The sequence below is a fragment of the Lycium barbarum genome, chromosome 3 (assembly GCF_019175385.1).
Source record: "Lycium barbarum isolate Lr01 chromosome 3, ASM1917538v2, whole genome shotgun sequence".
NCBI classification, from domain to species: Eukaryota; Viridiplantae; Streptophyta; class Magnoliopsida; order Solanales; family Solanaceae; genus Lycium; species Lycium barbarum.
In genome coordinates this window covers 7,634,153-7,649,787 of record NC_083339.1, presented here as the reverse complement: position 1 = coordinate 7,649,787, position 15,635 = coordinate 7,634,153, and the positions used below count along the sequence as shown (strand labels likewise).

Here is a 15,635-nt window from a genome sequence, read left to right as displayed (position 1 = left end):
TTAGAAAGCCAGTGGCTTTGACTTTACACTTCAGTCCTCATCATTTCCTTTAGGTGTTCCATTGAGTTTAAAATTCTTTTTTCAAAATCCATTATGAGATTCACCCCAATTTAGACGGACGAAACATTATCTGGCAAACCAGCAAAGAGAACTAGAGTTCATTTGATCATTTCTCTGGGAGAGGCTGAAAATTTCTATGATCTTTCTCCATCTTGAAATAAATGTAATCAAGGACAAAAACTGTTAAAAATAACTACACTAGTAATACAAAACTCACCTATCGATGATCTAGTCATTTTTTGTACGATATTACAATAAAACAACCTACAGGAGTAGTATAGTAAAACTAAAGAACGCAAGCAAAGTCGAGACTAAGGTTATAAATTAGAAAACCGACCAGAACCAGAACCTCTCCTTCTCCTCCGACGCTTTTGCATGCGCCAGAATAAGATCAATAGACCTAACAGTAATAGCGATAAGTTTGTAAGAATATGAGTCAACAAGATAAACTTTCGAATTCATCTTACAGTCTGTATACACAAATGTACACTCACCTGTGATTGCAACAATTGCAGGCACTAACCAGTGAGTAGCTACAAGCACAGGCATGTCAATCTGCAATCAAGTAAAATGAAAGATTCTTATCTTCTGGCATTCGGGCAATATTTGGTCGAAGTAGAACAAAAGAGAATGAACTGAAGAACTATTTCAAATATTTGAAAAGTTATTCTGTTTGGCCATAAATTATTTCACTACTTGCAAATACTAAACTTTAGTATTTGAAATATCGGTGAAGGTAGTCCCAAGAGACCAAGCTAAATGACTATCCCATTAAGAAGATGAAGCCTAATCTGGTAGAAACTGAAAGCAGTTGAAATACTTGCTTCAGGAGTCTTTCAAGTGATTTAGTTGTTTTCACTTGCAAACGTCAACTTTTTCCTAGTGAACTTCATGGTCAAAAATCATCTCAAAAAGAAAAAACTTCATGTCAAAAAAATAAACAATGTGTGTAGATATACTTCAACTAAATTTGAACATGATTTCGTTGAAATTTGAAGAAAAAATACTCCCTTTACCCCAATTATGGCACTTTCCCTTTTAATCTGTCCTAAAAAATGTTATCTTCCTATATTTAGAAACAACTTAACTAAGAAAATTTCAATTTTACCCTTTTTGAGATGATTTATAACTACTGCACAATTGTCTAAGGCTGGCTTTATACTACAAGTTTCAAAAGTCTTTCCTTTCTTTCTTTAACTCTGTGCCCAGTCAAAAGGTGTCACATAAATTAAGACGGAGGGAGTAGTACTTTGAGCGACATAAATTTCATATGGAACAAAAATTGACGTTTTTGAGTGAAAACTTGAAATGGAGAAGTTGGAAATTTGAAAAACTCCTAAAACCTGTTTTCAAACTTCAAATTCTCTATTTCAAGTTGGAAGTTGAAAAAATGAACCAATTTGATTGACAAACACTTATTTGGAAAAGAAACTCAAAATATATTTTGCATGGACAAATGCCAACTAATCAAGCTTTAGAAACAAATAACACCAGAAGTTACTTACATCATCTCTGTAAAAGAAGCCCCAATAATTGTTTCCAGGAGAGTCGACATCCTTCTGAGAGGTGTTAGATATTACTGAAACATGTGTGTCTACAGTAGAATTTAAACCTCTACCCAAGTCAATGACATGATAGCCAGGTAGCTTACGGTTCCTTCCTCGGACCTGTAAATTGTAACCCTTAGTTCCCCATACTTCAAACCTGGAGTCACGGCCGCATATCAACTCCTTCCCAATAACTCTAGAATAAGTAGAGAAATTCACATCTGTTCTACGGGTTGGTAGTTGGTTCTTATCAACATATAATGGTTTATCCTGTCTAACTGAATCTGAGAAAAGCATAGGATCTTTTATATTTCTGCTTGTAAAATCTAGCATTTTCTTCAAGAGCCCATAACAATTGGTAACCATATGGCTGCTGTCCAAGCAGTTAGAGTCCCCATATACTGCAATTCGACCCCCGCCGACCTCCAAAAGTCCAAGAATAGGTGTATCTGTCTGCATTTATCAAAATAAATTGCAAGTCAGTTTGGCAGCTCAACCACCGCCTAAAGAATATTGAGAAAAGTGCAGTGTCATTAGCATAAGGATTCTCCTTGGAGTAAAATAGACTTCTCTTCCAGTAATACTTTGTGCAACTTAAAAGATGTGATACCAAGAATTTATTTGTCAAAGATATTGACAAGTGAAGAACATTCCTTACTACACCATCATCCCCTCTGACAATCCCCTAAAACAGCTATATCTACACATTTTTTATTTTCCACAAAACTCCATCTTCATTTTTTAGCAGAGGAGATATAGATAAATATGAAAAAGAAGGCAACTTCCTGGAGTATAATTTTTCAGTTAAGTGGAATGTTTACTATCATAACAATCACTCCCTCTCTTCTAATTTATGTGACATAGTTTGAATCAGCACGGAGTTTAAAAAAGAAACGAAGACTTTTGAAACTCGTGGTCTTAAACATGTCATAACATTTGTGGCTATAAATTTTTCGAAACTTGCGGCCTTAAACATGCCATAAAGGCTTCTCATGAGGGGTTAAATGGGAAGTATAAAGTCAATCCTACCAAATTTAGAAGTGTATCATTCTTTTTAAAATGGACTAAAAAGGAAAGTGTGTCACATAAACCGGCACGGAGGAAGTAGTTGATTAAGAGAATTGCTATCTCATAACAGAGTATACTCTTCCCCATGTTTCATTAGAGAGATAACAGACTGCACTAGATTAGAACACAATATCCCCAATTTATTTCAAGTACTAGAGCCTCATAGAGATGCTCAGTATTCTGGAATAAGCAAAAAGAGAAAAACCCAGAAGTTTTTCTTAATAGTCGTGGAGTCTGGGCCAGCTTATGCACATCTCGACTAATTACACAAGAGGTACCTGCTACCTCCCACCAGCACAGGTACCAAGGTACCAGGTAACTCACAGTGTTGTCAAAGGCGCGCTTAAGCCTTGAAGCGAGGCTCAAAACATGTTGAGCGCTTCGCCTCACTTTATGTGTGCTTCAGTGTCATCATCAAGGCTCTAAGACATACTTTTCCTTGCCAATGAGCCTCTCTTAAAGACGTGACACTAGATAATTGATATTTCACTTTATCGTAATGTCTTTACAATTTCTTTGTCCATATATTTGTTATTCATTCTTATTATTATTAGTCTTGGACTAAACATATATATTTTTCCATTGCGCCTTTTTTCATTAAAGCCCACAGTTTATTTGCGCTTTCCGCTTAAAGCCCCAGGCAGACCTTAGAGCTTTTTTGCGCTTTTCGCTTTTGATAACACTGGTAACTCAGTCCACCAAAGCTTGAACAGATTGGACGGGATTTGAACCTGATAACTCATGGTTCTCAACCCACTTTATTGACAACCAGGCCACACCCTTGGGTGCAGCTCAGAAGTCAACTATCTGCTTTTAGTAAAGATTCTTGTGTATCTCAAAGAGGAGCAGTAGGTGGTCACAGAACTAAATTCTGAACAGCCTTCAACTCACCTTGGTCATGCCAGATAAAAGAATATTCTGAGTGGCCCCACTCTCTGAGCTATCCATGAAGGGAAAGCTGTGCAAGTATCCACCTCTTGGGAACTTCAGAATATCAGTTCCAGATGCATATCGACTCTGTTCACCATTGAGGACAAAATCTCCATTCAGAATTTTATTCCCAAATGCAATCCCAAAGGAAGCCAAAAGATCATTTAAGGCAGGAACATTGGAACCTCCAGTAACCGGGGTCCACCAGCTACGTGTATTGTCATCAAAAAACCTCATCTTTACCATTGTATCCACGTTGTACCAGTCAGCAAATACAACTACACTTAGACCCGAATTAATGACATCATCTCTAAGTTTCTTGACCTCTTCAGGAAAGTATTCATCCTCAAGATCCACCAGAAGAAGTGTACCATACTGGCGAGCATCAAAGCACGTAAGAGGAGAGCCAAGTGTCTCAATATAGTATCCGGCATCTATTAGCGTGTCAAACATTATGTGGAAATTTGTGTGCAGATGATCCCCATGCCAGTCAAGAATGTCATTCCGAACATCTAATGAGTCCCTTGGAATATAACCAGGCGGATACTTGATACTGTGAAATTGATCCCACAATATCCGCACAGATCTTGGTGGAGTAGGAACCACTTTCAATTTCAATTGAAGGACACAAGTACTACTTCGACGGCTCTTCTCACCTGGAGCAGGTGGACTGTAGATCTTGACAGTCACGTTGCCTTCAATTACCCCTGAAAACTGAGCCCCTTCTTCTTTGATTTGCATATGCAGTGCAAGATAACCAGTCCAGGGCCAAATGACATCTGAATAAGTAAAATGGACGTTAAGAAGGTTGCCTTCCTCACCAAAAGGATGCCATGTAGGTGGGCTTTCAACAAAACCAATTACAGCCATTCCATTTAGAATAGTGGCATTAAATATGACTGGCATGGCACCAGCATAAAGTGGTTGACGGCAAAATGGCCAAGAGTATGGGCAGTCAGTGTAATCAAGAACACCTGGGAAAATGCTTGCTCGAGGTTCATAGCTCATCAAAATTTCAAAGGACTCCAACCTGTCATTCAAGTTAAATGTTGAGAAGAACATCAATGTGCATTGAGTTGGAGTTCAAACTACAAGCATAAATAAAGAACTCACAAATTAACCCTGCCTGCACCCTGCTCGTATATGTTGGGACCTGGAAGCTTTGCAGCCCCCTCAACCAGTGCTTGTTTGACACTAGCTGGATTCAGAATGTCCTTCCGCTTGCTTTCAGGAATCACGCTAACAAGAAGGCATACTATACCAGCAACCACAGGACTTGCCACGCTGGTGCCAGATAAGCTTTTACAACCTGTACTAATTTTGGATCCCATTATCTCCCGTCCATATGCAACAATGTCAGGCTTTACACGACCATAACTGTCAAGTAAAATATCCATTATTATTAGTCTATGAATTGGGCGGACAAGTATAAATTACTCTTATAATTGAGAAAAACAAAAAAATAACTGTTATTTTCTTTCATATTTAAAATAAGAGAAGGTCGCTTCAGATGATTTGGTCATGTTCTACGTCAACCCAGACACACTGATTTGTAGGTGTGAAACCATGGCGAGTGAAGATGTTAAAAAGGAGACTAAATAGACCTAGAATCATATGGAAGGAAGTTTCCTTGAAAGGCCTACAAGCTCTTGCAGACTGACCGAAAGATAGAACACTGGAAGAAAAAGATTTACATAGGCGATACAATTTAGTTTGAGATATATTCTAGTCCTGTTACCATTTTTATTTCAGGTCCCATGCTTTTTAGGAGACTTTTAACCTTACTAGAGATTCTCACGCCAGTAGGAAATATAGAGAACTTCTAGTACTTATCAGTTTTATTTTTCTTTTGTAGAACGCTGGGAGACAAATTTAAATGGGGAACATGGTCGGTGAAGGTTCATATAGTTGACCCGACTTGTTTGGTAATGACACATAGTTGTCATATTTAAATATCATCTTTCTCTTTTCCCTTTTTCCTTCTTAGGAGAGGAAAAATTTGCAGAAAGTGGGCATTCTGCATTAATTGTTTTATATTCATCCACCACAACTCTTTATTTACCATCAAACAGCTTTCCATCTCTGAACTTGACAAAAAAACTATTAACTTTCGTACGGGATGTAACTCCTATGCCACATAATGGCTGTAGACCTCCGAAAAAAAGATGTGTAGAACTGAACATTGAAGAAATCCCAAGAGAAATAAAAGATTCGATGATCTAATCAAATAATAGTACTATGGTTCGAGAGAAAGTCCTGGACCAATAGGGAAATCCCAATTCATTGGGCCTTTCGATACAATCAAATAGAAAGCCCCAAGGGCCCCATATTCTAGGAGCCCAAACTATGTGATTGAATAAATCCTCCTGCGGGTCAAGGGCTCCTTCTCCCTCCCCTACTTCAAACTCCGATTCATATTTTTCATAGAGAAATCTCTGATCAAGGATAGAACAAGAGCCCTTTTGCATCATATCTAAGGGATTCCTCGGTTCGGGCCGAAGAAGCAATGTCACTCATCATTATCAAACTGACTGCGTCACAACCATGGACACAGAGAGCTCATAGACTGCATATATGTTTTAGAAGAGCTGATCTTCAAGGAATATGCAGCTCTTTTATTTCCTTTCCCCTGTAAATGAGGCTTCCACATCCATTCACACCTAAACCCTATACAGAATGGTGAAACTAATTCCAAGAGCGACAGGGAAGGCTAATGCTAAGAAAACATATACCCAAAAGCATAATATAAATAAGGAAAGAAGTGATACCCATGAGGAAGCTCCCAGGTACTCATGCCACGAGAAGAAAAAGAGGCTATGTGATCACTGTAATCAATGCCACCAACACCAATAACATCACTTTGATCTGCTGGATTGTTTAGAGTACCATATAGTGGTCCGTCATTCCCGATAGCTGAAACCATGATAATATTGTTTGCTGTAAGCTCCCAGACCTAAAAATAGGTCACATGTCATCAATATAAAACTAAAGCTTCCACTGCTACTGCTTATTCAGTATTCATGCTGACAAGAATGGTAAATTCAGCAATATCACAATCTTTACAAAGAGTCTTTACTATTAAACTGCATGCTAAGTAAAAATGTTACCCTCATGCTTGAGACCTCCATGAACATGGTGCAATTTCCACAATTAATAGAAATATGCACAGAATCAGCTAAGGAAGAGTGCTATTCTAACTAGTGAAGGGCCAAGCAGGTAAAGACATAAAGCAGTATTCACATATGCAATTTGCACTTGCATCAAAATTCATGGAAGCTAACTAAATAAGAGCTGAAGCTACTAATTCTTATTGGATCTTGGTTCTCCTTAATAGCGATGGCTATTCACTTCAGTCTTTATGTCAAGCAGCAGCGGAGACATATCATTCACATGCTGACAGTTGAAACCAACCTTCTAATAATTCTGAGACAACGAATGGCAGAAATCTTAAAGCAGGAAATTACATCGACTAATACAGCAGCAGAGAAATGCATTCATTGCAGGAGATGATACATGCCCCAAGCATCATACCACGTTACAGGTACTAGCTCCATTTGTGTTTCACATGGGTCGTTTGAACTGGGCCAGATGGGAATTTAATTTGACGTGTACATCAATTATCACATTGGTAGTAGAAGAAATATTAAAGTTGTTCAATAGCCATAGGATAGGGAAACAAAATTTAAATTTGAATTGTTAAATGATTTTTGAAAATTTGTTCCATTACTGATTTGCAGTCTTGATCGATGTGAAAGTGTATAAATTACTATAGAAGGGCGTTCAGACATTTTCAGATGCCCCGAAATGGGAAGTTCAGTATGTATCATGACAAAGAGGGTACTAGAAAAGAAAAAAGAAAGATTGGAGACCTCACCTTTTCCACAAAAGGAAGATCTAAATAATCAGGTCCACCAATACTCAAATTCAGCACATCCATGTTGGTTGCAATTGCATAATTGAATGCATCAAGAAACCATGATGTGTAAGAGACCTGCAATGAGCTGAAGATACAATTATCATAATTCATAACCTTGACAAGTGAATTAGTGATCTATCTTTTTTTCTTTTCGGATGAGTAATACAACAAGATCCATCTTTTTTACAACTTTCAGAAGTATCTAAGACAGGAAAGTGCAAAAAAGTCTTTCTCGTTTTGTATATGTTAGGATAAGGAGTAAAGGCTCACTGTTTCTATTCCCAGCATTTCTTTATGTGAAGATTCACTTTTAGGACACTTCATGACAATATTAACCAAAGCCCAATAGAGTAGAAGAGTGAATTAGAACTTTTACTCGGTCCAGCCGAACCGACTTCTTTCACACCGGAAGAACAAGATCCGGAGGAACGACCCCACGGTTTGGAAGATATCTTAACTCTTGAGGAAAGAGTTTGCACTGGTGTATCGTAGATGCAAGCTTCTTAGGGCTTCAGAAATGGATACAAGCCATGTGTACATATCTAGGTCTTTCCAAGTTTTAGGAGTCAAAAAGCAACCAAGTTTGTCTTAGCTTGTTAAACAGTGTGTTACCCTCACTGGAAGAGAAAGAAAAGTAAATGAGCCAGACAATTTCTCGAGTTTGCAAATTAAATGATGATAAGTTATTTGCAAATATTAAGCTTCCATTTACATGCTTGGTGCAATTCAAATCTCATGACATAGAAGTTCCAACAAGATTTTGGTGGCTAAATTTGATCTTTTACATAGCAACTACGACTGTAAGGTTTTACCGTATTAGATTTGTCATCCAGGTCCTGATGTGACAACTGACACATTATACTTGCAGACTACTATTGGGAGATCGTAAGACAGCTACGGTCTGCTGTACTTCTAACAACTAAACACTGAGAGGGCTTGCTTTTTAATCATGGGAAACCATTAGCAGCAAAAAATTCCCATGAACATTAAGCCAGGCTAATAGAGACACAAAATCATTAATACTAAGTCTCCGCCTGCATACATGGTTGAGTATATATGTTTTTTCAAAAAGAACATGGTTATAATGTATAAAACGCCGCCGCTACAGAATTGGATGTCAAAAGATTAAAATCCATTACCTGTGCATCTGTGAAAACACGGAAAGCATATATCTCTGTGTCAGGAGCAAAACCAAGACATTCTTCATCCTGACCAGCAATGACACCAGCCACAAATGTTCCATGTCCTAGATTGTCATTCAGTGTATCTTCATTGGTCCAATTTGTACGTTCCTAAAATATATCAGGTATCAACTCCAATGTATGCTAGTAATAGGGTCTCAAAGTCAAACGCCATGTATGTTGATGATAAGGAAAAGATGGCACCCAAAGATGTACATTAAAATATATAAATGTACGTAAATTCGTTTGCTCAAACAGTGAATTAAACTAAAGCATTTGTTTGATCTACATACCTTAATATTCCGGAAATGAGGGTGATCTGACCGTATACCAGTGTCAAAAATAGCCATTTTAACTTTTGCACCAGTGTACCCTCTCGACCAGAGTGAATCTGCCCCAAAAAGGGATGTGACTTGAGATTTCTACAAAATGAAAATGCAGAGGAGACAGAATAAAGTATATCAAGACACAAGTAGTAAAGTAAAGCTTAACCTTAGCTTATTTAGAAGTACTACCAGAAACAACAACCACGTGCAACCATGCATTCAACAGCTCATTCTTTACCATCGTACCCAGATTAAAAGAAATTAATAGAAGGGAGAGGTGAAGCATGAAAAAGGGCAGCTTGGTGCACAAAGCATCCGGCGTTAGCAGGGTCCAGGGAAGGGCTCTGCCCCAAGGGGTTTGAAGCATCAAATGGCTTAATCTCATTCCTTTTCCCTCCTACATTAGCCAAAGGAGCACAACAATCTCACCCTATATTTGTTAAACAATTCGACTTTGAAATAAATGTTTTTTGGAAGCAAGAATATGCAGCCCAATTTTAGTTTTCAACATGCATTCTTCTTAATGGAAGTACCTAACTGACCTGATAATTAACTTTCCCTAGAACCCACATGTTTATGCATGTTTTTCTAACAAGATATCTACTTGCATTTAAAACCTTTGTTTCTGCCCAGAAGGTCTTTCAAAGAGCCTAACTAGAGAAAAAACAGCACGGTGAAGAATGTCAATAACATAGATACGCAAACACATGCACCTAAATAAAAGGACAAAGTCTTCTTTCTTTATAAATGAACCTACACATATATCTTAGCAAATAGAAAACACTGTTCACCTAAGCAGATGTCATATATCAGTGGTCCTTTTTTTTTTTTGATAAGTCATATATCAGTGGTCAGTGAAATGCAATTCTGCATAAGGGATCTATCATTTAACAGATATCTACTTGCATTTAAAACCTTAGTTTCTGCCTGGAAGGTCCTTCGAAGAGCCCAGTGGCGTCAGTGTTATCAAAAGCGAAAAGCGCAAATCAACAGTGAGCTTTAATGAAAAATATGCAATGGTGCAAAACTACAAATATACATATGTTTAATCCAAGACAAATAATAATAAGCATGAATAACAAATATATGGAAAAAAAAACTGTAAAAATATTACAATAAAGTGAAATATCAATTATCTAGTGTAATCTTTTCAAGAGAGGCTCATTTGCGAGGAAAAGTATGTCTTAGAGCCTTGATGATGACACTGAAGCACACATAAAGTGAGGCGAAGCGCTCAACATGTTTTGAGCCTCGCTTCAGGGCTTAAGCGAGCTTTAAGCGCGCCTTTGACAACACTGAGTGGCGTACGCAGGATTTTTCATAATCGGTGTCACAAATTAAAGGAGTGAGCAAATGAATAAATCACTATAAGGGTTTTTAAGGGTATGAATCAAAAGTTTTCTGACGAGTTGTGCCCACTGAGGAGGTTTTATTTAAGTGCCAGTTTCTTTTAGAATTTAAAATAAAAGTGTAAGGAAAAAAAATGAGGCTGAGCAAGTTTGAACCCACGACATCTCATGCAAATCTAGAGCGCCTAACCACCAGGCGAGTGCGCAGCTTTGTTTAGAAGCAGTGTCCTTTATTATTATTTTAGTGCACCGGGCTGCCCTTTTTTTATATCCAGTAAAAAATTTCGACGGAGCAGTGTCATGTGACACTCCTTGGGCCACGTAAATCCGCCCCTAGAAGAGCCTAACTAGAGAAAGACAGCAGGGTGAAGACTGTCAATAACAAGGGTATGCAAAAACATGCACCTAAATAAAAGGACAGTCTTATTTCTTTATAAATGAGCCTAATATATATCTTAGCAAGAAACAACTTGTCACCAAAGCAGAAGTCGTATATCAGTGGACAGTGATATGCAATTATTGATAAGGTATATATCCTTTAACAGAACCCCAAAACACAGTGTCACAAATAAACTACTACAAATATGAAATAGCATAAGACAAAACTTCAGTAGAATAAGGAATTTAAAGCAGATGGCTCTAACTATTCAGTTTCAGGTGAATCTCTCCCCGTCTCCCTTTTCCCTTCTCGCACCAAAGACATTCATTCACTGGTTGGTCTTCAGCAGAGAAATTCTAGAAGAAATAACCAGGTGGACATATATAGCTATTTCACGTTTAATTTTGTAGGACAGTCTCATCATTTTTACCTACCACAAGGACAGAGGCATAAAGCAACTATGTAAGTCCACCATTTTTACTAAAAAGCAAGTAAGAGCAAACTATAAGTTTGTAACAACTTCCAGAATATACGGCCACCTCTCCAGAAAAAAGTAAAGCTAAAAAAAACATAGGGAGTTAGGGACTCTAACCCGAGGCATTGGGTTGCAAAACAGAGAAGAACTATTTTATAAGATTCTATTGCAGTTTCTAATTCAACTCTTTAGCTCTGACACCTTTCCTTAAAGTCCCTTAGAAAAGCAAAAGTTCTCTTCGATAAATTTATAATGCTTTCAACTTCAAACATAATGCCAATTATAGAAGAGAAGATCCATGATAAGACTCAAAAAAAAAAAAAAACAAAGATAAAAAATGGACCGACATCAGAGTTGCTCTATTGGTGACCTTTATGTCACGACTTTGAGGTGTAGAAAAAGCCTCTTTGCTGAAATGCAAGGAGAAAGCAGCGTAAATATACGCTCCCTCTCCCTCTACCCCTGCATTAGCCAGGGAGAATTCCATGCATGGCTAAGCCCTTAATGTATTGCTACAGTCAAAGCAAGCAGTAATTTCACATGTAACAAAATACAAGATAATCAAAGTCTTACCTGCATCAGTAGCTCTCTTTTCCAACTAATCGTCATGTTACTTGTGTTAGCCACTGCATCATTTTGATCTTCACTGAAGGACATAGCTGTAAAAATCTTTCCAGCCCTCTTATTCTCATCAACAAAAGCCCCAATCTTTTCATTTTTCTCCTCAAGAACTACCCTTTGATAGCTCAAATCCAAAGAAACATCCTTTACAAGAACTAATTTTCTGAAATTTTCCAAAAGAAGTTCTTTCACGGACTCCTCAATTGCCACCAATCCGAAGTCTGTAGGAAACCTTGCGGCAGGATTTTTTCTCTCAATCCATTCCCACCCCTTAAATTTCACATTGTTTTGCAGATAATTACGGAGATCTTCAGCTTCCTTATAATGATGGAACCGAACAATATAGTTTGTGCTAAAGGATTGCTGCCTCCCGGGCTCGGATTCTGTTGATGTAGTAAAGGGACGGGTTTGGTTTTGAGGGCTCCACAGGAGGGGAAAGGAAATAGAAGGATACAAGCGGAGGAGAGTATACGACAGAAGGAGGGAGATAAGAGAAAGTGTGAAGACTGATCTTTGCGGAGTTCGGGGCATGTTACAAGAATGAAATATCCCTCATCAAAGCACAGAGGGACGATTAAAGATTTTCCCCTGTACTCGAACACGATCAAAATCCTCTTTTAGAATAGCAAATGTCCCGAGTCACAATTGTTTGCTTTAACAGAGATCTACAGATCCCAATTGACTAAAACCTATAATCCTCTGCAAAGCATGGTCAGCCTTTAACTGACAGTAAAATGTCCACTTCAGCCTGTAAATCACTACCGTATGATAAACACAAGCTGCTTTCCCGTCTAAAAAACTTGAGATCCTGCCCTCTTTAAGGCTGAAAGAAATATCGAATTAATTTGGAACAATTTCAACAAGGAAAATAAAAGGCATATGTTAATGGAGTGCAAATTCAAGACAAGTGATTAACTAAAAAGAAGAAACGTAATTATGGCCATCAAGGGTATCAGATATCTAGCTGACCTTTTTCCTATGTAAGGATATCTTACTGACTTGGAGCATGTGAAAAGGATATCTTACTGACTTGGAGCATGTGAAAAGCTTACCTTTTTTTTTTTTTTTTTTTTTTTTTTTTTTTGGGTATTGTAAAGCAACTAGATTCACTAATTAACATTTCTTAGAGCGTGATTCAATGTAAATGTCTCCAATATTTCAAACTTCCACCAAAATCTTGGAAGAAGAAAACAAGATTTCCTTGAAAATGACATAGTGGAAAACCGAAGCCATAATATGAAATGTAAATCTACCAAATGTTTAGACCTCTTTGTCAATGAAGTGGGCTCAAATAAGTGACCTCGATGTTCACAATACATGGACTAGTTTTGGATAATTAGTAATAAATCTAAGAAATCAAATATTCATAAACTCTAATTTTCATGTTTTGTCGATCCAACACTCGATAAAATTGCCCTTTCAATCTCTCACAGTCCCTCCCTTTCACTTCCCAAGAGCAAAGGCGGAGACTTTACCCAATAACTAACTCAGAAATAATTGATTACCACAATTATCAGACAAGAAACGAAGCCAATACAAACAATTTAGTGATTAATTCAAAAAACAACCCGCTAAATGTCAATCAATTAAATCTCAATCGGTCAATCCCAAACTAGTTGAGGTCAGTTATATGAACCCTCTATATATACACACTACTTTCCAGCCCATTTTATTGGATTTAGAGTTAGCTATACGAATCTTCCACATCCATTTCATTCCCAATAGGTCAATTTATGATTTCACTCCCAAAAAGGTCAATGTTCTATTTCACTCCCAAAGACTAAATTTGCAGAACCTGATCAAATCGTAACGAAATTTAGTTTAAAATATGCATATTGCAAGCACAATACAATACAATCTGATCAAGAAAATCCAAAAAATAATTAAAAAAGAACCCTCTAAATCTCAATCAACTATATCTCAATCCCAAACTAGTTAAGGTCACTCCACTACATTTGAACCCCTTTTTTTTTTGGATTTGGAGTTAGCTATATGAAATTAGCTCAATTTATGATTTCATTCTCAAAAAGGTCAATTTTTTATTTCACTCCCAAAAACTAAATTTGCATAACCTGATCAATTGCTACAAATTTAGTTGAAAATATGCACAAACACAATCTGATCAAGAAAATCCAAAAAATAATTAAAAAAAGAACCCTCTAAATCTCAATCAACTATATCTCAATCCCAAACTAGTTAAGGTCACTCCACTACATTTGAACCCCTTTTTTTGGATTTGGAGTTAGCTATATGAAATTAGCTCAATTTATGATTTCATTCTCAAAAAGGTCAATTTTTTATTTCACTCCCAAAAACTAAATTTGCATAACCTGATCAATTGCTACAAATTTAGTTGAAAATATGCACAAACACAATCTGATCAAGAAAATTAAAAAAAAAAAAAAAAAAAACTCTAAATGTAAATCAACTATATCTCAATCCCAAACTAGTTGAGATCACTCCACTACATTCGAGCCCTTTTTTCTAATTTTTTTTGGTCAATTTATGATTTCATTTCCAAAAAGGTTAATTTTTTATTCCACTCCCAAAAAACTAAATATGCAGAACCTAATCAATTGTTACAAATTTAGTTTAAAATATGCATATAGCAAGCACAAACACAATCTGATCAAGAAAACCAAAAAAAAAATAAAAAATCAATCCCCCTTCGCAATTTATGTGATACTTTTCGCTTCTCGAGATTGAGATTTAAGAACTTTGACCAATATTGTAAGATGTACTTTTTCAAATATATTTAAATATTAAGTCAATCTAATCCAATTAAGCTTCAAAATTTAGTCAAATCGACTCTCGAAAAGCGAAATGTATCACGTAAATTGGGACGAAAAGAATAATTAAAATGAGATTTAAAGGTACCTGAAGAATTATAATTGGCGATTGAAACGAATATACGTTTGTATTGAATAAATCAATCCAATCTAATCTAATCAAATTTCACTTAAAATTATATAAATTTTGATTTTTTTTCCCGGTGACCCGAAACGGTGACCCGAATGAAACGGTTGGAATTTGAAATGTTGAATCGCTGATTTGGTGTCTGTTCTATTTTCGTATGTTGTCTTTTCCCCTTCTAGACTTTGACTTTGTATGTGTATTAACGACTTTCCCCATTTTTCATACATATTTATACATTCAAACAAGTTCATTAATTGTTATAAAAGTTTTAAATTTTAATATATAATATTTCTCTATCAAATTAATCTTATAGGGTGTGTTAGGTAATCACGGAAAATATTTTTCTCTACGAAAAAGTTTTTTTTCTGGTATATTTTTTGTGTTTGGTGTGCAAGTTGAAAAATGTCATTTTAAAAACATTTGCATATATTTAAAGAAAAATATTATATTTCCATATATTTAAAGAAAAGCATTAGGAGATTTAGACCTATTCCAATAGTTCAAGGGCATTTTTGACCCTTTTTCGTAAATTATATGTATGTATTGACGTTTTAAATTGTTTGTATAGAAGTTTTCATAGATATTTAGGACCTGTTGTGGTCTTAAAATTATTTAGTGTTCAATGGCTTTTTAATATCAAATTTTTTTTTAGATAAAAATATCTTTATATAAATGTCTAACTAGCTATTTCTACAATATTCAACAAGTAATTACAACCAAGACTAAACATGAATTATTCCCATCATCAACTCATTCTCATACGACACCAAATTTAAATCTATGTACAAAATTCTTTCAGTACTATCCTTATCTTTCTTCCATTGAACAGCTTCAGCAAATTCATCACTCTTCGGATTCTCCTTCAAT

General features: G+C 36.3%; 1 protein-coding gene across 2 annotated transcripts; it reads right to left on the bottom strand.

Annotated features, from left to right (window-relative positions):
- Positions 1 to 181: 181 nt before the first annotated feature.
- Positions 182 to 14,975, bottom strand: LOC132630106 (subtilisin-like protease SBT6.1). 2 transcript variants are annotated; one of them, XM_060345648.1, is made up of 11 exons: positions 14,730 to 14,975; positions 11,805 to 12,675; positions 8,996 to 9,124; positions 8,661 to 8,813; positions 7,480 to 7,596; positions 6,374 to 6,558; positions 4,719 to 4,982; positions 3,567 to 4,635; positions 1,566 to 2,060; positions 555 to 615; positions 182 to 460 (listed from the first exon to the last, which is right to left on the bottom strand). In XM_060345648.1, exons 2-11 carry the CDS (start codon positions 12,381 to 12,383, stop codon positions 378 to 380), a joined length of 3,135 nt encoding a protein of 1,044 aa, XP_060201631.1. In that variant the 5' UTR covers positions 12,384 to 12,675; positions 14,730 to 14,975; the 3' UTR covers positions 182 to 377. The 2 variants fall into 2 exon arrangements, with proteins under 2 accessions (XP_060201631.1, XP_060201632.1); XM_060345649.1 differs by lacking the exons at positions 11,805 to 12,675; positions 14,730 to 14,975 and having other exon boundaries at positions 7,480 to 7,606; positions 8,996 to 9,093.
- Positions 14,976 to 15,635: the final 660 nt, after the last annotated feature.